Genomic DNA, 20,431 nt, shown 5'->3' on the forward strand with positions numbered 1-20,431 from the left:
GCTTCTAGTATTTCCCTAACCATGAAGTACTCCCCCCACACATATACCCACCCCCACACACCAAGCACTGAAGAGTTTGGGCTTGGTTGTAAGATATCTGATGGTTTAAATCCTGGCTGTGAAAACAGAGCATGGACCAGGAACCTGCAATAAAAGTCTGGGAAGCCAAACAGCTACTAGTCCCAAATGGCTCGAACTTGGTCAATCATGGACAGCTTGCCTAATTTTGTCCCTAATTCCAAAATTAGCATAAATTGGAGAAAGCAAGTATGTTCCCCTAACCAATGTCATGGATGCCCCTCTTCTAGGGAGCCCCCTACAGCTTCCCCATGCCAACAGGCCCCAACCAGGGCATGCCTGAAGCTGTCTCTTTTTTCCTATTATAAAGCTTCCCACTTATCCACCGGCCTTTGAGTCTCTGCAAAACACAAGTGACAGTGGCTGACTCTTACAAGAGATTCTCAGCAAGCTCTGATTAAATTGCCTAGGCTTGTTCTCTGTGGCTAGTCTTCATTTACTCCCATAAACCCAAGTTCTCTCTCCCTTCCTGCTCCAGGTCAAAGACAACACCTCTCCCTTCCCCCATCACCAGGTATCCAGAGAAACCAGTTCAGGGACAATGGAAGAAAGGGGAACAGCAATAATTAAGAGTGTAGCTTTGGAACAGGAGAGAGCTGAGGCTTACCTGGCTATGTGGTCCTGGGTAAGTCAACTAAACAACCTTAGCCCCTGATTCCTCATGTCAAGGGAACAGTCCAGCCGAAACTCAAACGCTGATTCAAGCATCCAGCGAGGTAATGTATTTAGTGTACTGACCATATAGTAGGAACTTAATAAAACAAAGACCAGCCATCACGTTCAGCTCCTCATGACTCACTGGAGTAGATTGTCCCCTTACCATACCCTAGTCACCCTTCCCTGCTCCCTTTCTTTGCAGCAGGGAGCCAGACTTCAGGGTACATAAAGGTCAGGATCTGTTCTCAGCAGTGAGATGAGCAAAGAACATAGCCCAGCATTTCTCTAAGAAAAAAAATCCAACTGGCCAAAAGGCCAGATACCTGCTGCACCAAACGGTATGCACCAACACCGCACCCCCCCACCCTTCGAATATATGTATACAGACCCGCACAATAGAAAAGGCCTGAAGAGTTTGTACCAAGGTGACATCGACCCTCGTTGGATGGTAAGATTATAAGGTTTTAGATTTTTTTTTTCATTTTGCTAATCCATGCGTTATGACCGGTCTACAATGACTACATTTTTGTAAAAAGAAAAACTCCAGTAGCTTATTTTTAATTTAAAAAATTAAATGGGGCAGGGTAGGGGAGATGTAGGAAAGGAAGCAGGGTACACTCCTCAATGCAACACTTCTTCAGTCCGGGGAAAAGCTGGGAGGTTCCCGCAGAGGCGATGCGGAACTGCCAGAGGACTACCCTGGTTTAAAGAAAAAGATAAGACGAGATTTAGGGCAGACTCCAGAAGAACTCGACCGCTAAGAGCACCAAATCCTGGAATAAGCACCTTGGGGAGATATTCTAGCCCAGAGGCGGTCAACCTTCGCTGGCCCTAGGACTGGGGACTGCCGCGAGATCCCAGCCCCCGGCAGCGGTGGGACTCCGGAGGCTGAGCCCTCGCCTGGATTCCCGCCCTCTAGACGCCCGGCGGGGCGGGGCGGGGCGGGGCGGGGCCGTTGGAGGGGAGGGGCGGCCGGGCCGCTGGGAGCTCCACCGACCACCGCTACGCTCTCGGTTCTCCGGCTCCCGCTCCCGCGCCGCCTGTTGCTCCCTCCCTGTGCCGCTTCCTGCCCGGTGCCCAGCGGTAGGCGGCCCGAGAGGGTGCCATCGCGTGGGCAGCCCTCTTCCTCCCCCACCCCGCGCCAGAGCGTCCCGGAGAGCGCGAACAGAGCCAGCCTCCCGGTGCACCCCGGACCCCGCGCCAAGACCCCGGGCGCAGCGCCGCGATGAACGCGACTTTCCTGAACCACACCAACTTGAATGAGGTGGGCGGAGTGGGCAGCGGCGCCGGGGCGGCCCTGGGGAACCGCAGTCACGGGCTGGGCACGTGGCTAGACTGCTGCTCCGGGGGCGCGCCGCTGGCCGCCAGCGACGGGGTCCCGGCGGGACTGGCTCCAGACGAACGCAGCCTGTGGGTGTCGCGCGTGGCGCAGATCGCCGTGGTATGCGTGCTGTCGCTCACCGTGGTCTTCGGCGTTTTCTTCCTGGGCTGCAACCTGCTCATCAAGTCCGAGAGCATGATCAACTTTCTGGTGCAAGAGCGCCGGCCCTCCAAGGACGTGGGCGCCGCCATCCTGGGGCTGTATTGAGCACCACGCCTGCCGCCTTCGACACAGCTGCTGCGAAAAAGGAGACCGGGACCCCAGTCCCCCTCTCCGCTCGGCCGCCGCCGCCGCGCCGGGACAGCGACATGCCTCCGGGCACCAGTGCCTGGACACCGCGGGACTCGCGGCGGCGGCGCGGAAAGGGACTTCCACGCCCTGCACGGGACGGTCCTGTGCGCTTCAGCCGGGGGATAAGGTTTCTTAACAGACTTTTTTTTTTTTTTTTTAAGAAGTTCGGGGCTGGGTGGACTTGAATGTGGGATGCATTGTGGGGCTGAGGTCGCTCGCGTGGGAGTTTTGTGCGTGTTAATGGGGGACAGGACACGGGCGGCGCAGGGGAGAAGTTGAAGAATGGGAGTCTCCGAGCTTGTTGGTCTGATTTTGCATTTGAAAAGAAATTTTTGTAATAAAACCCCAGCCGTCGTACATCCTGCGACTTCCCACTGGCGCCTGTGGGTGTGTGTGTTGGGGGTTGGAATGTGCGGGGTGGAGGGAGGCATGTACCCTAGTGGGGAGCCCTTTAAGCCCGTCCAGAAAAAATATAGCTCCTTTGAGGGCTTCCTGGGGTGCGGTGCGAGCAGATACAGGGCTCCACACCGGAGACTAAGCCACGAAAGGATAAAGGAACTGTTTTCTACAATGACAGCGGAGGCGGGTCCTTTTGGGCGGCCTGACAGTTGGTGCGATTAATTAAATCTTTGGAAATCTGAGTCTCTTCCGTGAGACTGGATGTGGGGAGGGGATCAGTGAACTGAGTCCAAAAAGAGGAAAACAGGACATTAGGAGAATGAAAAAAGTAGAATTCACTTGCGCGGGTGAGAGAGTGGGGAAACTAGAGCTACTTAAAATTTTAGTAAGACCCAAATCCCCATCTAAGGTCTTGTTTTGCCTACACCCTTATGGAGGGTAGATGAGTTGCCCTCAAAGAAGACTCCTTGTTGCTTCCGGGAGGGGGAAGGGGACCCATCATATTTAAAATGAGAAAATGGCCTCCAACTGCAGTCCTCTTTGGAGGAATTAGAACCACCCATTATGAGATGCCCCAGCTGACCCCAAAACCCAGTGCCTCCTGGAGATGCCAGCTTCTCTAAGATCTGTATTAAGCAGTAAGAACCTTGGTGTTCACTGGTCAACAGGAGGGGACAGACAGTTCTGTGATCTGCAAGTGTTTGGTCTGGGGGAGCAGCTGAAATTGGGGAGACTAGAGGGACTTTGGGGCCTCTGCATATCCCCTTGGCCCAGTGCTGGCCCCACTCAGAACCCCTGTACTTGGGGAGATTTGGGCAGGGAAGGCTCTGATGGATTTCTTCCGCACTCCTCTTTTGCCAGGAATGGAAATGAAGAATGAGAAAGAAGATGGCTGACGCCTTCACTGGCTTTGGGACAAGAAGCATAGGGAACCTTCTCCTGTCTCCTCCTAAGGGAGGAGGTGGTAGGGGAAGTATCTCAACAAAAGCATAGACAGTCATTGACTAAAGGACCTGGAATTTTTGTGGCTCCTGCCATCAGAATTATCAACATTGTGGAGCATTTCTTTCCCCTTTGTCCTGTTGCCCCAATCTCAGGCTTACAGTTTTATTCAGTGGGCCAGGGCAGGCCAGTGAGGCCAGGGGCCAAACACTCCTTGTTAAGTATCTGAGACAAATCCTCCAGGTAAAAGAATGTTCTATGATGATTTGGTGTGACTCACAGGTAGCCAACCTGATGGAGGGTGCAACCCTTGATGATTTAGGCAACTGGGACACCAGGCTCCAAGTAGTACAGGTGCCTGGAGCCTGGCCACCCAGTGACCTGACCTGGAGAACGGCTCAGACAGCTTCAGGCAGTCATGTATAGCCCCAAAGACTGGAAAATGAGTTTCATGAGGAATAAGGGCTTCTCTTTTCTGCCTGACACGTTAGAATGAACACTACCAGATCTTTCCTCTCATAAAATGGTCTTCTAGTAAATGTGGCTGGGGACGGAGGCAGGAGTGGGGGTGATTCAAGAGTTAAATTTCCTATACAGGAAAAATTAAAAAACACAGTGAAGACATCTGTACAGTACCATGTGTGTTTGACACCCCCCATCATGTGATGTCCACTAGTGGATATGTGCATGGGTGTGTGCTCATGCATGCAGGAACACAAGGGCAGTGCTCATACCTCAAGAAGGAGCAAGGTCCTGGAAAGGGGTGGAGAGTGAGGGATCACACATGTAGTCTTTTTTTGTTTTCCCAGAGCCCTAAAGGCCTGCGGCATGTGCTGAGCTGCCTACCTGAACCTCAGGCAGGGGTGGGAACACTGAGTTATGAAAGAGAGGAAAACAAAAGGCACACAGCTTCAGAGAAGGGCCACAATGGATCAGAATCCTGAGACTTGGGTGCTGTGAAGAATGGAGGAGGGGGCCTCATCTCAAGAATCCCCCCTCCCACTCTCAATCTTTAGGTAACAAAGCCCTTCCTAAGAGGCCTGCCCAGGATGCAGGGGCCAAATTTCAGAGGGTCCTGGATTCAGGAGAGAAGCCCTGGACTTGTCTGTGAAATCCTGGCTGTTCTTCCTCCTAGCTCCATGGTGTGGAAAAAGCTCAACCTCTCTGTGCCTCAGTTTCCTCATCTATGAAATGGGAGCAATAAGGTCTATAGCTCCCATGATAGATGTGTAAAATAGGCATAGGGCCTGGCATTTCATAGACACCCACTAACGATAATTATGATTATTGTTAGTTTTGTGTATTACACAAATTCTCAGCCAATAAAATAGAGTTGGTTCTCTGAAATGGGATCCCTGGATAGAAAAAGAGTAATTCATATTTGCAAGGCATTTTGTAGTTTTAAAGCACTTTAGTAAGCAGAGTGGAAATAATGTGTTGAATACCCAATATGCCAAACAGAGCTCCCATCCCATGAGGAGAGTTGTATTACTACCTCCATTTTATAGATAAGGAAACTGAGGCCCAAAAAGTTTGCCTGAGGTTAGGGAGTTAATAAGAGGAGCAGATATTCTCCTAGTTTCCTGTTTATAAAAGAGGAAGCAGTTACAGTTTAATGGAATTGCCCAAGTTTATCCAGTGTCAACTTCGGTTCTGTTGTGGGCTGGGTACTGTGTGGGGTGAGCAAGAAACTAATCCCAGCCTGCAGCTGCTGAAGCTCCAGGCACTAGCGCTGGGTTGAGGGTAGCTGGTTCCATCCATCTCAGAGACCAGTTTAAGCCTTCCATGTTACATCGTCTGAGTCAGGGGTGTACTTCTAGGGTCTGATGTACCCCGCCAGCAAGATGTGCTCTGGAATGGGAACGATAGAGGGCTTACATCACTATGCTGCTTACTTTCCCACTGGCTTGTCCAAGCCAAGTTCACACAGAGGGTGCATGGCTGTGGCTGCTGAGAGTCCCCCACCCCCAAAACCTAACTGGGCAGCAGAACAAGAACAGTTTTTATAAAAGCTTGATAAAAGCTTTTGATAATGAAATGAATTAAGTGGAAAAAAATGTTTTAAAGGATAGATGCATTTCTGTCTCTATCCATGTGAGTTTCAAGGTCAGAAAAGGATGTAGTTCGTTAGGCCAGAGAAATGTGAGATGCTCAATCACAGAGTCCCTAATCCAGCATGAGAGAGAGCCATGATGTGCCAGGTTGTTGAATGCCAGCTCAAAAGAGACTGCAAAAACCACAGAGGTCATCCTTAGAGTAGTTTTGCTTTTAAAATTATTAATCCTTATAGTAACAAAGAAAGAAAAACAGGCAAAAAGCCACAATCTTTCAACTGAGGAAGAATCACCATGAATCCTTTGGCATTTATCTTTTCATATGTTTAGGGATTGATAAGAGTTAAAATTGAGATTATTTTTCTCCAAAAAAATGTTACAGTATATGCTCTGTTTTGAACATATATTGTGAGATTATTTTTTCACTTGATAATAAATGGTGATGAAGTTTCATGTCAGAAACTAAGAGCCATATACACCATCATTTTAAGGGATGTACACTTTTCTTTTGTGCACATATCATACTTTAACTAACTGATCCCCTATTATTGGGCATTATGTTGTCTCCAGGTCTCTGAGCCTCTCTCCAGGTGAGTGGAATGGCTCTAGCACGTGCTCCTGCCTTACAGATGAACTCTGATGAAAAAGCTTAGCTTATGACTCATGGTAACAGGAGTCCTCGTGTCCCAGCTTCTCTCCCCCTGTGGTCTTGGGATCATTTTTGCAGAAAGCATCTTCATGCTCCAGGATGGAAGCTGTAACCATTTAATAGAAGTGATGGGAGATGAGGAGTGGGCAAGGTGGGGAGCAACCAGTATTTACTGACTTTCACCTTGAGACCAACACTTTACAGCTGCTCGTTATTTAATTCTCACAGCAACCCTAAATATTGGGGTTCTTAGATGAGACCATGGAAGCTCAGAGAGGTCAGTTACAGCCAGACAATGGCAGCCTAGAATCTGTTTCCCCATGTGTCTGCTTCTGCCATGTGCAATCACTAGGGTGCTTGGGACAGGGGTGGGGTTAGAGAAAGAGCTGGCCAAGCGAGAATGCGAAAGGGTTAGGAAAGGTAACAAGTATCTTTCTTATATTGGGAAAGGAGGCCAGGCCTCATGCCCACAAGCTCAAGTTCTTAGGTCAAACCTGGAAGACCTCATAGAATAGGGCCCATCTTTATCTTTCGCAATCATTTGCCACCACGTCTCTTTAACTATTTTTTGTCCCATAAACAATTCCATTTTAAGACATTATTTACTCTCCTTTTCATAGAATGGAATTGTTTGCTATCAACAACTGCCAAACTAAGCTTCTCCTCATCAGGACAGAGCCTGGTAATAGCCCAAAGCAGGGGAAGCTGACACTTCTGACAGCATCTCTGGCACAGGAAAGCAGCTGTGGCCCTGCTGTGGGATGGGGCTTGTTGGGGTCAGGGGAGTCCCCAAGTAGCTTGCTTACTTGAAATAGAGGAAATTGAAGCCTGTGACGGGAGGTGGTGGAATCAATATTAGAACAGTGGCTACCTTCTTTATGGACATCCTTGCCACCTAGCCTGCCAGCTCCAAGGGTCCCAAACTGGGATGTAGTGGATAAGAGAAGCAGGAGGGGCACCCCTGGGGTGCGGCTGAGGTTGTAGTCTGAAGGACCAGCTTTCTGTCTCTTTGCCCTGGCACCTCTCACTGGCACAGTCAACACAGAGCCTTTGCCATGGAACAGGGAGCTAGGGAGATCACGGGAAGGGAGAAATTATTTGTGCCCATGGTAAGCTTACGATGTGTTGAGCTGTAATAATTAGGAGAGGTTTGCAATAACAATGCAGAACCTTTTTCCATGCCCTGGGCCCTGTCCATTCTAGAATGCGCCTTGTTATGCTCCTGGGTACAGACCTAGATAATGAGATACTTCACTTCAAAAACATGATTTTATATTAAATTTTGGGGATGTACATATGGACAGCCACGTGTGCACATACCAGAGGGTGAAAAACTCTAATGAATTGCCATGGAGATGAAACCTGGAATAAGGTTGCCACAGTAACTAAATTGTAGCTGAAAGGCCACATCACCTTGGAGAAGTAGGAAGATCCTGTCAAGAATTGGCAATTAGAGATCAAATCACAGACCTTCCCATCAGGGCCGGGTGCTCTTTCAGTTTCTTTTATTTCTCTTGTTTTCTTGTCTTCTATTTTCTTCCTTGTCATTTCCAAGAGGAGGAGATTTTGATTCTGGAGAACTTGACTCAAGTTCTGTGCCACTAAGACGTAGGTTCCCAGTTCCCATCTTTGGCTCTCCACTACTTGCTGTGTGACCTTGCCCAAGATGTGTCTCTTTCCCTGGGCTTCCTCTCATGAAAACTGAGGAGACAGGACTAGATGGTCTCTGGGATTATTCCAATACTCTGATTTGCTGAGCAACCAGCCTCCCACCTCCCACCTCCCACTGCCTCTGTAGTAGGATTGTTGGGCTGTCCATGGTGCTGAATGTCCAAAGGTTGAGCCCCTCTGCCATGTTCTGCTCTTGACAAATCCAGGTTGTTCTCAGCACTCTAAGCCAAATCCCAGGAACGTATTTTAAACTGGAGAGGAGAATCCACAGGCCTTAGAGTTCAGAGAGGACTAGAGGAGACTTCTGAAGATATGTCCTAACATGACGGATCAGAACTGTCTGGGTTTTTTTGATGAAACCATACCTCTCTGTGGTTCTTTGTTTTCTCATCTGTAAAAATGAGGTGGGGAATAGATGATCTCTAACACCTGATGCATCCAGAAAAGTCCTGAAGACTTTCCTGGGCCATGGGGGAGAAGAGTGCCCTAAAAATTCAGCTCTTCCCCCATCTATCTCGAAGCTCAGGTGACTTCAGGTGGAAACAAGGCACACCTTGTCAGGAACATGTGTTCTTTTGTCTGGAAGGAAAAAGAGGCAGTGAGCAGATGTAGCATTTACATGTTCTCAAACGACTACCAAACACTGAGAGTAATTAGTGCTTGTTGTTAAATGTGTTAAAACTATAATAAAATCCCCAACTATGTCATCCACCTACTAATCTGATCATGTTTCCAGAATTCACTTCCCTCCTTAGTAGCACAGGATGAAAAAAAGAAAGAGGGGAGGGGCTGGGGCTGTAGCTCAGTGGCAGAGCACTTGCCTGGCATGTGTGAGGCACTGGGTTCGATCATCAGCACCACATGAAAAATTTAAAAAATAAAATAAAAGTATTAAAAAAAAGAAACAGGGGAAACTGTAAAGGGAAGTCATGGTAGGAGGGACACAGGCAATGTGATTTGCTCTGAAATATTCTTTCACCCTTTGACACCCTCACCTGGCCACATAATGCAGTGGTTGTATGTGTGTAGACCATGGTCAAGAAGCTCTTGATTCAAACCCTGCTTCTATTCCTTAGTAGTTGTGTGACCATCTTTCCAAGTCTCAGTTTCCCCATTGGTAAGGTGGGAGTTAGTTACACATATCTCTAAGTTGAAAGCATTAAATAACCAAGCATTAATGGAAAAAATTAGCAAGCACACAGTGTCTAACAGACATTGAAAATGATTGTTTTTATTCTGTATAGCTGCATAACAAACACCTTCCAAACTTTCCCATTTAAAATAAAAACCGTTTTATTATCTCTCATGATTCTGCAGGTTGACTGGGCTTGGCAGGCAGTTATGCTGCATGTGATGTCCCTGGAGTTGCCACTGCCCTGGGGGTCAACTGGTACAACGTCCAAGGCTGGCACTTTGGCAAGGATTGCTGGAAGGCTGAGCTCAGCTGGGATGGCTAGATCAGATACCTTTCCTCTCTTTGTAGTCCCACGACATCCCCAGGAGTATATAATTGTACTTAATACATGGCATATTTATTCACCAATTTGCAAAAGCAGAAGTTTCTAGGCCTTCATAATTGGCCCAGAATTGGAATTTCTCTTCTGCCAAATCCTATTTATTAAATGAGTCACCAGTCCAGCCCAGATTCAAAGCAGGAAACTATATGGGGGCATGAATACAGGAAGGCATGTTTCATAAAGAAATCAACTACTACAAGGGTTAATAAATATTTCTATTGTTGGAATTCCAGGTAGGAGCCACTCCTTTTCGCTCTTTTAGAAACCATCTTTTGCTGGCTCACACAGTTATCAAACAAATATTTGTTGACTAAATAATTTAGCATCATGTAGTTACCACTCTAACTGTAGTCCCTTAGGATAAGAGTCATGTTTGTTCCATATCATCCCCACAGGCCCATGACAGGGCTCTGCAAACAGGAGGTATTAAATAAAGACTGCACATTTTTGGATAGTAATATTTCTATGCCAATTTTATTTGTGTTAATATTCTCTTTGTGTCTGTTGTTTCAATCAATTCTCCTTGTAAGTTTCTCAGGTCATTCTATTTTGGCATATAGCAAATAGCTTAATTTTTAAAAAATATAGTCTTTTTATTGGTGTGTTTCATCTATTTCATTATTGTGATCAAAAGTATATTTGGATTCATTTCCACTATCTTGTTTAGTGTCTTTTTAACCACGTGTGTGTGTGTGTGTGTGTGTGTGTGTGAGAGAGAGAGAGAGAGAGAGAGAGAGAGAGAGACTGAGGATTAAACCTAGGGGTGTTCTACCACTGTGCTAACATCCCGAACCCCTTTTTTATTTTTTATTTCTATTTTGAGACAGGGCCTTACTAAGTTACTGAGGCTGGCCTCAAACTTGCGATCCTACTGCGTTAGCCTCCCAAATTGCTGAGATTACAGGCTTGTGCCACCCTGCTAGGCTTATTTGCTTATTTTCTTCTTCATCTTATGGCTTCTACTGGTTTAGAAGCTAAGCATTTTATATCTGTTTTTTCTAGCAGTTAACCTTCCATTTTAAAGAGCATCCTTGATACAAAAAAAAGTATAAAATTTATCAATATCTCTTCCTTCATCCTCGACAAAATCAGGATTGTAAATGTTTAAATTCTGATGACCTCCCCAATCTACCAGTCTAACACTGTCTAATATTTTCATTTCCACTTTGTTTTTTTTAAACTGCCTCTAAAGTGGCATATGTTTGTTGTGTTTTTTCATTTTTATTTTAAATTTATAGGAAAATTCTCTTTTTGGGTGTACAATACTATGAATTTTGACATATGCTTAGGGTTGTGAGATCACTAACACAATCAAGACACAGAACAGTTCTACCTTCAAAGACACCCTCCTGCTGCCACTTTGGGATCACACCTTCCCTCTTTCCCTTGACCCCCGATGACCACTGATCTGTTCTCTGTCTCTATGATATTTCTTTTCCTTAATGTCAAATAAATGGAATCATACAATGTCACCTTGACTTAGCTTAACACATCCAATGTCATTTCATTTATCAGTAGTTCCTTTGTATTGCTGAGGAGTAATATTCCATTGAATGGATGTTTTGTTTTGTTTGGGGGATCTTGTTATATTTCCCAGGCTAGTCTCAAAACTCCTGGACTTAAGTGATCCTCTTGCTTCAGCCTCCCAAGTACTGGTATTACAGGTGCATGCCACCTCACCCAGCTGTATCACAGGTTTTTAAATTTAAATTTTCATTTTTATCTATCTCTAGTTCGAGGATATTTGGGTGTATCCAGTTTTTCGTGACTATGAATAAAGCCAACATAAATATTCATGCATGTTTCTCTTAATGTATGCGTGAACAGAAGTTTCCATTTCTCTTGGGTAAATACCTAGAAATGAGATTGCTGGGTCATACAGGAAGTATGTGCCTACTGTGTAAGAAATTGCTAAACTGTTTTCTCTAGTGGCTGTTCCATTTCGCACTCCCACCAGCAAAGTCTGAATGTTCTGCTTGCTTTGCATCCTCATCAGCACTTGGTATTGTTGGTGTTTTTGTTTTTGTACTGGGGATTGAACCCAGAGGCACTTAACCACTGAGTCACATCCCCAGCCATTTTTATTTTTTATATTGAGACAGGGTTTCGCTAGGTTGTTTAGACCTCACTGAGTTGCTGAGGCTGGCTTTGAACTTGCAATCCTCCTGTCTCAGTCTCCTGAGCCACTGGGATTACAGGCATGTGCCACTGGGCCCAGCTATTGTCAGTGTTTTGTATTATGTTTGTTTGTCTTATATGTGTGACTTTCTAGTATACGTGTAGTGGTGTCTCGTTGTGGGCTGAAGATGCTTTTTCCCTAATGAATGATGATGTTGAACATCTTCTTGTTCTTTTATTTTCTATCTTTATATTTTCTTTGGTGAAGTATCTTTTGCTCATTTTTAAAGTTGGGTTGCGCCAGGTATGGTGGCACATGCCTGTAATCCCAGCAGTTCAGGAGGCTGAGGTAGGAGGATCGAGTTCAAATTCAGCTTCAGCAAAAGTGAGGCGCTAAGCAACTCAGTGATACCCTGTCTCTAAATAAAATACAAAACAGGACTGGGGATGTGTCTCAGCGGTTGAGTGCCCCTGAGTTCAATCCCCGGTACACACACACACACAACACAACACACACATACACACACACACACAGTTGGGTTGCTTGTTTTCTTGCTATTGAGCTTCAAGAGTTCTTTGGGTATGTTTTTTGGGTACAAATCTTTTGGTATGTGCATGGTTTTAGGAAGTGGCATTCTGGATGCTCATCACTTAGTTTGGTCAGCAGGAGTCAGTCCTGAGAGTCAAGTTTAAGTGTCCTAGTCCAGCTGACTCTAGTGTTGAGGACCAGACCTGGAGCATCCTGGGAGGCCCTGCCCGATGGTCCAGCCAGCCTTCCTCAGGTAGCCTTTTTCTTGATCTGTTTTTTCCTGCTCAGTCCAGCAGGAAGGGAAAAAAATTCAGCTCTAGTGGTGGAAAGAATGACCACTGAGGACCTTTGGGAATGAAAGGACTCTCTATGGTAAGGGAGAAAAAAATCCAAAGGGGGGATACATTTTGGGGTGGAGGAAGGGAGAGCAAAGGAGAGACCCTGGAACAGCAAAATAACTCAAGACATGCTCTAGCTTAATGCCTTCCACCATAACTCAGAATAAGGGTGTCGCTCTCTAGGGGAGTTGGTAGGTAGTCTTGGGTGTCCTCTGCCTCATGCAGTGGGGGACAATCACATGACTAGAACACTCATAATATTCATAAGCTCTTGAGAGTAGCTTTCTTCCAAAAACCTGGGCTTCTCAAGTGTAGGTGAGACCTAGCAGAGCCTTTTTTTCTGTTCTAAAGAGAAAGTCAAACTGCCTTTTCTTTCTTCATCCCTAAAATTAAGATGAAAAAAAAATTTGCTTTTTTTCCCTAGAGACATTAACCTGAGCTCCAGAAGCTGAAAAATAGCCAGAGACTCCTAAGCACCAGACAAGGAGAAAAATGGAAAAAAAAGGGGGTGGGGCAGGTTGGATTTAGGTTTCTCCAAAATGTTTTTTCCTTTTTAAGTCAAACTTCTTAAAAAAATAAAATAAAATAAAAACTGGAAGTTACACATTTCCCTGCCTGCTTCGAGCTTACTCTGCCAGCCCTCCATCTGTCTCCTGGGAGGAACAGAAGACACTCATGTTGCTAAGTTACCCCCACCCACCCATCCCCCTCTCTGATACCTCTCTGGCACTCTAGGTCCCCAATGCATTCCTTCCAATGGCTCTCCGCCAACCTAGGGAATGTCCCTACCTGTTGAGGAGAGTCTTGGGTGTGGCTTACTTTCTCAGGCTTCTCTGCAAGGCCACAGGGACAACTCTTGTCCTTGTGTTGGACTTGACTTTGCCAACAGCATTTCCCATCTCATACTGTTCACTCCACCGGGTGACAGTTCTTGGGCTTAGGTTATACATTGCGTGGTAGGGAAACAGGAGTTCTACAGCAAGTTTAGAGGGTGGGGGAAAAATATGCTGGAACTCAAGTCTCCCATCCCATGTTGTGTTTGAGCCATTTCTAGGCTGTGCCCTGTCTTTAGGCTGACTCAAACTGCCCCCAAGTCTTTGACTTCTCTGGAAGCTAGGTCCATGCCCAGCCTGCCCCAAACCCTCTGGAGACCATGGAGAAGTCTTTTCCACAAGGTGGGTGGTGGGAGGGATGATTCCCTGATGACCCCTGATCACATGCCTGAGAGCACAATGCCAGTGTCCCATGCCCAGGCCTTGAGTCTCTCATCTTTAAGGCTCTCTTCAGATTCTGCTGCTGAAGGCTCTTGGCTTAGAAGGCTCTGGGATGCCTTGGTTCCTGCCATCAGCACTTCCTTCAGTTCAAGAATAAAAGGAAGCCATTCTCTGAGCCCCCACGCACGTCTCCCACCCCCAGTCTTCTTTGCTAGCTCCTGCTGTTGCGACTGTCGGGAGTGGATTTTTGGGTAATTGTTGCTATGGAGACCCTGTCTTGAGTTATTGTGCAAATGCATCCCATCTTTCTCCTTATTTGGTCTGGGATCTGTATGCCCAGAAAATGTGGAGACTAAAGATTCTCCACTTCTCTTCCTTGTCTTTCAACTTGGCTAACCTGAGACAAAGCCTCTCGGCAGCCTGTTCTCCACTCTCTTCTGCTCCAAGGCCCCCTGGTTGGTCACTGCCAATGGAAAGAAAGTCCTGGACAGCTAAGGACCCTGCTCACCAAGGGTTATGTGTGATGACATGTGGCAGCAACGGATCCCAAAGCAGCAGCTGGACTCCTGGAGCCCTCAGCCTCTTGGGGTGGGATTTCTAAGCCAGAGCTCCAGCTGCCTTTCTTTAAGAGAAGGAGCCTTGTCTAGAGTTGAGGAGTTGCTCAATCAATACCAATTCCTCCCACTTGCAAAATCATACCGTGCACGCTGATCCCTGTCGCAGCATCCTGGGTGAGCGCCTCGCCTCCTTCTCCCTGGGTGCTCATCCTCCCACGTGCAGATGTCTGGATCATTAGCACTATTTTTATCTTGTCTCCCTCCTGTCCAAGATCTGGCCGGTCTCCCCATTGATTTTTCCACCAAATACAGATTAAACCTGCGTTCAAAGCCTTCCATCAGTTCCCTCTTCTCCCACAAGCAAACCAGCCTCACCTTTGTTCTGTGCACTCTGTGGCCCCAACTCTGCTCTGGGTGGGCAGCCTGGCCTCCTCACACCTGCTGCCTCCACACAGACTATTTCATCCTTCCTATGGGACTTTCCTTGACTGTTTTGGGGATATGTCCCCTTCTTCAAAACCCTACGTTAGCATCGTTTCTCTATGAGTGCTCAAGGTGTAGCTGTTGTTAAAAAGGTTTTAATTTTTTGGGGGGGGGGGGCTAGGGATGTGGCTCAAGCGGTAGTGCGCTGGCCTGGCATGCGTGCAGCCCGAGTTCGATCCTCAGCACCACATACAAACAAAGATGTTGTGTCTGCCGAAAACTGAAAAATAAATATTGAAATTGAAAGTCTCATTCTCTCTCTCTCTCTCTCTTTAAAAAAAAAAAGGTTTTAATTTTTGAACAGGGGCAGGAGACCCACAGCCAGGGCAGAGTGTTGAGGAGGGCAGAATGGTGGCATCCTCTCCCACTGGCCTGTCAGCTACGCAGGCTACTCCCAGCCAACGGGAGCCATGCTACAGTGAACACATGGCTGGCCACCCCCTCCATGTGTGTCTACTCAAATTTAACAAGCTTCCCAATAAAGGGATTCATTAGTCAAAGGACAGTAACCAAGAACAAGAAAAACGAGTTTGTAGGGCAGAATTCTGGCCATATGAGAGGGTTTCTGTTTATGTTGCTACTCCAGAGGAGGCAGGTTCCAAGTTAGACTATTTCAAGAGCTTTTAAAATAACAGACTGTGATCCTGAACTAAGCTTATGGGCCCTTGATCAGTTTTCCCCTGAAGGTTAGAATGAACCCTCCTTCCCATTCTCCATCTCTCCAGAGTAGTAGTTCAGACTCCATATGAGGAGTCTCCATGAGGCATGGGGAGATGATTCTAGATTGTTCAGTTCCTAGTCTGATGTGGGGAAAGGTAGCATCTGAATCCGCAGTCCTACTGGGAAGTTAGAACCTCCACCTTCAGGGAGTTTCTAGTCTGATGGTAGAGACACAGCCCCTGTTCTAGAGAGGTCATTAGTCATCTGGTGGGAATTGGAGGCAGGGTAGGAGAGATGAAACACACACTGGTATGCTCAAATGACGCATAAAGCCAAGTATAATTTGATCTACTGTTAAAAAAAAAACAACAAAAAACGAGTGATCACAAAGGTAGCCAGGATGATGGTATTGATGCCTGGTTTGGAAGGCTTCCTTGAGAGGGTGAAAAGAAGGGATTCCAGGCCAGGCATTGCTTCAGAGGTGTTCTTAGCCTGAGACCTACATTGAGAATTAATAAGTTTGTTTCTAATTGATTCTAATTTGGATATCAAGTCTTTTCAAGCTTTTATCTGAGTCTTATTGAAATAAGAATTTGGGGAGTTCCAAATCATTTGCATTAATATTTATGGTTTGTCACCTTTGCATGCAGCATCTCATGTGGGACAGCTTAGGAGGGCAGAGAATAGAAACAGGGCAGTTTCAAGGATATTTCACAGTAAGAGACAGAAATCCAATATAAACCTACTTAGTTGGAAAAGGATTTATCAACTTCCCAAACTGGGATGTTCTAAAGTTGCAGGTATGGCTCAATGCAGGGACTTTACTGATACTGTCATCTCTCTTTCTCTGCTTCACTGGCTGTCTCTTGGTGGGCTTTCCTCTCCATATGGCTGGAATAACAGCCTCCACGTTAAGATGTCTTGATTTTAGAGGTAGTGATTAGTCAGAATTCGGTCAAAAGCAGGCCTGCCAGCTGCGTCTGTTCCTTTTGAAACTGTTTCCCATCATCTCTCCCAGCAACTTCCTCCCATGTCTTATTGACCAGAACCAAGTGCCATGACAACCCCTAGCTGTAAGACAGTGTGGAAAGGCAAATATCTCCAACTGTCTTTGTTCATAAGAATCAGGACTGGGGGTGGGGAGGCAGGATGGATATTGGTCAGGGAACTAGCAGAGTGTACAGGAATATCAGGGATGATTCTGATTGGCTCTGCATGGTCATGGGGTCATCCAGGAACCAACCACCATGGCCTACAAATTGGCCAGTCCTCTGGCAGGGCCTGCTTTAGGAACTTACCCCTGTTGGAGGAGGAAGCCCCACCTAAATCCCATGGAATAAGTTTTCCATGAGAAAGAGACATTATATAATGTCACCAGCAGAAGGGTTTGTAGTCCAAAGAGGGTATGTTGGGCAGATAAACAACATATGTTCACTACAAGAATTTTCCTGCAAAGAAAGAAAACATACCCAAAAAAAATTAGCTTCAGAAAATAAATAGCTTTAGGGATCTCCCCCTTCTCTGACGCAACATATACCAAGTTGTGTTGTAGGAACCAAATATAGCCACTCCGAGAAGATGCAGAGAAGAATGTTCAGAAAGGAAGACTTCCTGGTGGGAGTGAATTTGGAGCTGGGCTGTGAAGGAGGTGGTGTCTAGAGAGGAGGGACAGGGAGGCCAAAGCCCAGAGGGAAAAGCAGCAGGCAGATCCAGGAGCAGGGCTGGCTGAGAGACAGTGTTCCCACGCGGGGCTATTTTTCCTCCCCGTGGGTCCCCAGGTCCCCCCAGACTAGAGACTTCCCTGGGATCAGTAATTGGCTTTGGAGCAGCAGCCCTGTAGCATTTTCTTGGCCTGGGAGGTTGGGCAGAAAGGAAAGGGGCTCTCCAATGCTGAGCTCTGAGGAGAGGAGGGAGGGAGCTCTAAAAGGGGAGCAGAGAGTCACTTCTAATCCAATTAAGAAGTGATTATGTGGTTGTTTTCAAGGGCTAGTCAGTTACCAGGCACTTCCCGGGAGGCTCTATCTGGCAGCTTGACAGTTCACTGCTAAACAATCCAGAGCCAATGGGCTGATGCAGCAGCTGGGCGAGGAGCCTGGGCTCAGGCAGCTGGGGTGGGAATCTATAAGGATGAACTCGATGGTTAAGGAGCTTGCTGTTGTCATGGAAACTGACTATGGGTGGATGAGACACGGCCTAATGGTAACTGTGGGGAGAATGCCACCCACCACCTGGCTTCACTGTGAGCCGCCAGCAGGCACCTCTGGAACCCTTTGTTCCAGCCAGTGTGTGGGCTCTGTCCACCTCTGTCTGCCTCCTCCTAGGGACATCACAACCTGGCAGTGTGACTGCCAGTTTATGTCAATATCTGAGGGATCTGGGGTGATGCCCTCAAACCAGGAAAACCTTGGTTTTCAGGTGGCTCCTATCACCCTGAGTTAGCTGTGTGTGGGCAGGAATATGATACAGTATCAGGTTGTAGGACTGCCGCTGGGCTGGGGACACAAACTTGGGCTGGGATGGTGTAATGTCCTAAGGCAAGAATATCCCTGGCAGCAGAGTAAAGCAGCAGGAGCACCAGGTTGGGCATAGGAGACCTCCACTCTGATTCCAGATCTGTCATCCTCAACTAGCTGTATGGCCCTTGGCAAGTCACCTTCCCTGAAAAGTCAGGCTTAGTGGTCCCTAAGATTGCTTCAAGTCCTGTTGCTTCTCTGTTCTTGGATTTGGAACTGGACCATTTGTTCTTGTTAGCACCATGGCTCAGCCCACTGTACCCATCAGAGCACAGAGTCCTTCAGAGACCAGTCCAGGCCCATTTCAGGCTGTACCACTTAGTATGCAAGATGCTGGGGCAGCCCTCATCCTGCTTGGGGACATCTGGCCCCCCAAGCTCAGGATGTCTGTGCTCATACATGGAGGTTCCTGAAGCACACAGAGGTCCCCAGTTGCTCCCAGAGATGAGTGCAAGAAGCTGCCTGTTGCCATTACTCTTCCATTTCCAATAGGTACTATTTGAATTGGCTCTTTCCCTGGGACAAGCATGAGGGGAAAAGTAATTTTCAGTATGGGCATGACTCTGGCGCACAGCACGCACTCAATGATTCTATTCACTCTGCCCTCTCAGCTCCTCCTCTTTTCTTTTCCCTCCTTGCTGTTCCGGCCCTGTGACTCTCCCTCTGGTGCCTCCTCAGCCAGCAGCCTCCTCCCCACCCTACAAGAGGCAGAGGAGAGCATGGGCTGGGGGCCAAGAGGGAGGGGTGAGGACTCAAGAATCCTGCTGGGAGCCAGGGAAAAGAAAGAGACGTGACTCAGGGGCTGCCACCAGCGCCTGTGGACTCTCAGAAGCAATGAAAAATATTAGAAAACTAAGAAAAAAAGACTCAAGTCCCCACAATAAGAAAGTGATTTCTGGCTTGTCTTTATCCCATGCCCCCTTCAGGAGGCCGCCCTGCATCCCTCTGGGATGTGGCTTTCTCTCTTCAACACTTGCTGCTCACTCCAGTTTCAATCAATATTTATTAAGTGCCTTCTGTGTGCAGAAGGATTGGAAATAAAGGCGGACAGAAAGTAATGAGCTCACTCTCAGGCACCTCACGTCTAGCCCTGGCTGGACCCCAGGCCTGAGCTCCTACCACAGAATCCTCCAGCACTTTCCAGTGATTTCCCTCTGTTCAGATAGTCCCCCTGCTTACCCCTTAGCAACTCTGGTCAAGTCTGATTCATCTGAGATTCAGCCCCAAGCTTCAGCCTGAGTCCCACTCCGGAAAGCACCTTGTACCTATGATGATGGAGTTTGTGCATGTTATTGTTCTGGGCTAATTATGTACATGTTCCCAGGCAGAAGTGTTGATTCTTTGGGGGAGTGTGCCAGATTAAACTGCCCAAAGACAGCTGTACCTATGTGATCAGCCCATCCCACCTGCTCTTCTACTTTCCACTGAGAAAAAGGTGGCTGGAAGCTTGTAACTGCCACCACCCAAGGGATATGGCAGAATGCACCCTGTAACTTCTAAGGCTTGATCATTTAAAAAAAAAAGGATACAAATCCCATCCGTTCTTCCCTTGGGATACAATCGCTGTGCTGTGAGGAAGCCCTGGCCACGTGGAGAAGCCATGCATGTGCAGGTATTCCAGGGCTCAGAGATATCAAGTACTGGACATGACCTTAAGATGATTCTCCTCCAACAGCCTCAGAATCTTCTAGCTGAGGACCCAGAAGTCAAAGAGCAGAGATGCATTATCATAGCCCAAATCCTGCTCCTCTATTGTTGTTTGAAGTGTCAGTGTGAGAGGGTGATTTGTCACACAACAATAGGTCACTAATGTGGATGGGGTCTTGTTGAATCATATTTTACCTCAAGGCCCAACCCTTTGACTGTTACCTAGGGCATGCTCAATGGCATTCCTAAAATGAAAGGACAAATGAAATTTGTGAGATGACAATTCCAGTCCAGCCCCTAAATCACCATTGTCATCTTTCTCATGTTTTCTCTCCATAATTCCACTGCTTGCAGGGAAGCTAGGTGGGCCCCAGGCCTGCCTTTAATAACATCACTGAGTCTTGAATCAAGCAACCCTACAAGCTGCCCCAGTTCCACAAATTCTTAATGCCAAAGTGTTGGAATTGGGATTTCTGATACTTGCAGTCCAGAGCATCCTCATTGGTTTATACATTTGATTGTTTTTGCTTTCACAACAGTTCAGCCAAGTAGGCCATTATGAGCATCCCCATTTCATACACAAGGACACTGAGGCTGAGAGAAAAAGAGAGCGGGTGAATACTAGTAAGTAGTAAAGTGAGCTTGCAATGCAAGTCAATATCATGTCAACAACATTCTTAAAGCTCTTAACAAATAAAGCCTAACTGGCAGACACTTGCAATACTTTCTTTGA

At 47.0% G+C, this 20,431-nt stretch overlaps 1 protein-coding gene and 1 long non-coding RNA gene across 2 annotated transcripts; one reads left to right on the forward strand and one right to left on the reverse strand.

Annotated features, from left to right (window-relative positions):
- Positions 1-1,703: 1,703 nt before the first annotated feature.
- Positions 1,704-2,780, forward strand: Rprml (reprimo like). The gene has a single exon (XM_027956130.2). It carries the CDS (start codon positions 1,961-1,963, stop codon positions 2,321-2,323), a length of 363 nt encoding a protein of 120 aa, XP_027811931.2. The 5' UTR covers positions 1,704-1,960; the 3' UTR covers positions 2,324-2,780.
- Positions 2,781-7,712: 4,932 nt separating this feature from the next.
- On the reverse strand, positions 7,713-17,760 carry LOC139702330 (uncharacterized). The gene is made up of 4 exons (XR_011704952.1): positions 17,537-17,760; positions 16,837-16,986; positions 14,538-14,714; positions 7,713-8,701 (listed from the first exon to the last, which is right to left on the reverse strand). It is a non-coding gene; the product is annotated as an uncharacterized lncRNA (long non-coding RNA).
- Between the last annotated feature and the right edge of the window lie 2,671 nt (positions 17,761-20,431).

Source organism: Marmota flaviventris, chromosome 17, assembly GCF_047511675.1.
Source record: "Marmota flaviventris isolate mMarFla1 chromosome 17, mMarFla1.hap1, whole genome shotgun sequence".
NCBI lineage: Eukaryota > Metazoa > Chordata > Mammalia > Rodentia > Sciuridae > Marmota > Marmota flaviventris.

What these genes read in the sequence shown, in the direction of transcription:
- Rprml (XM_027956130.2), top strand. Translation starts at nt 1,961, where the DNA reads ATGAACGCGACTTTCCTGAACCACACCAACTTGAATGAGGTGGGCGGA.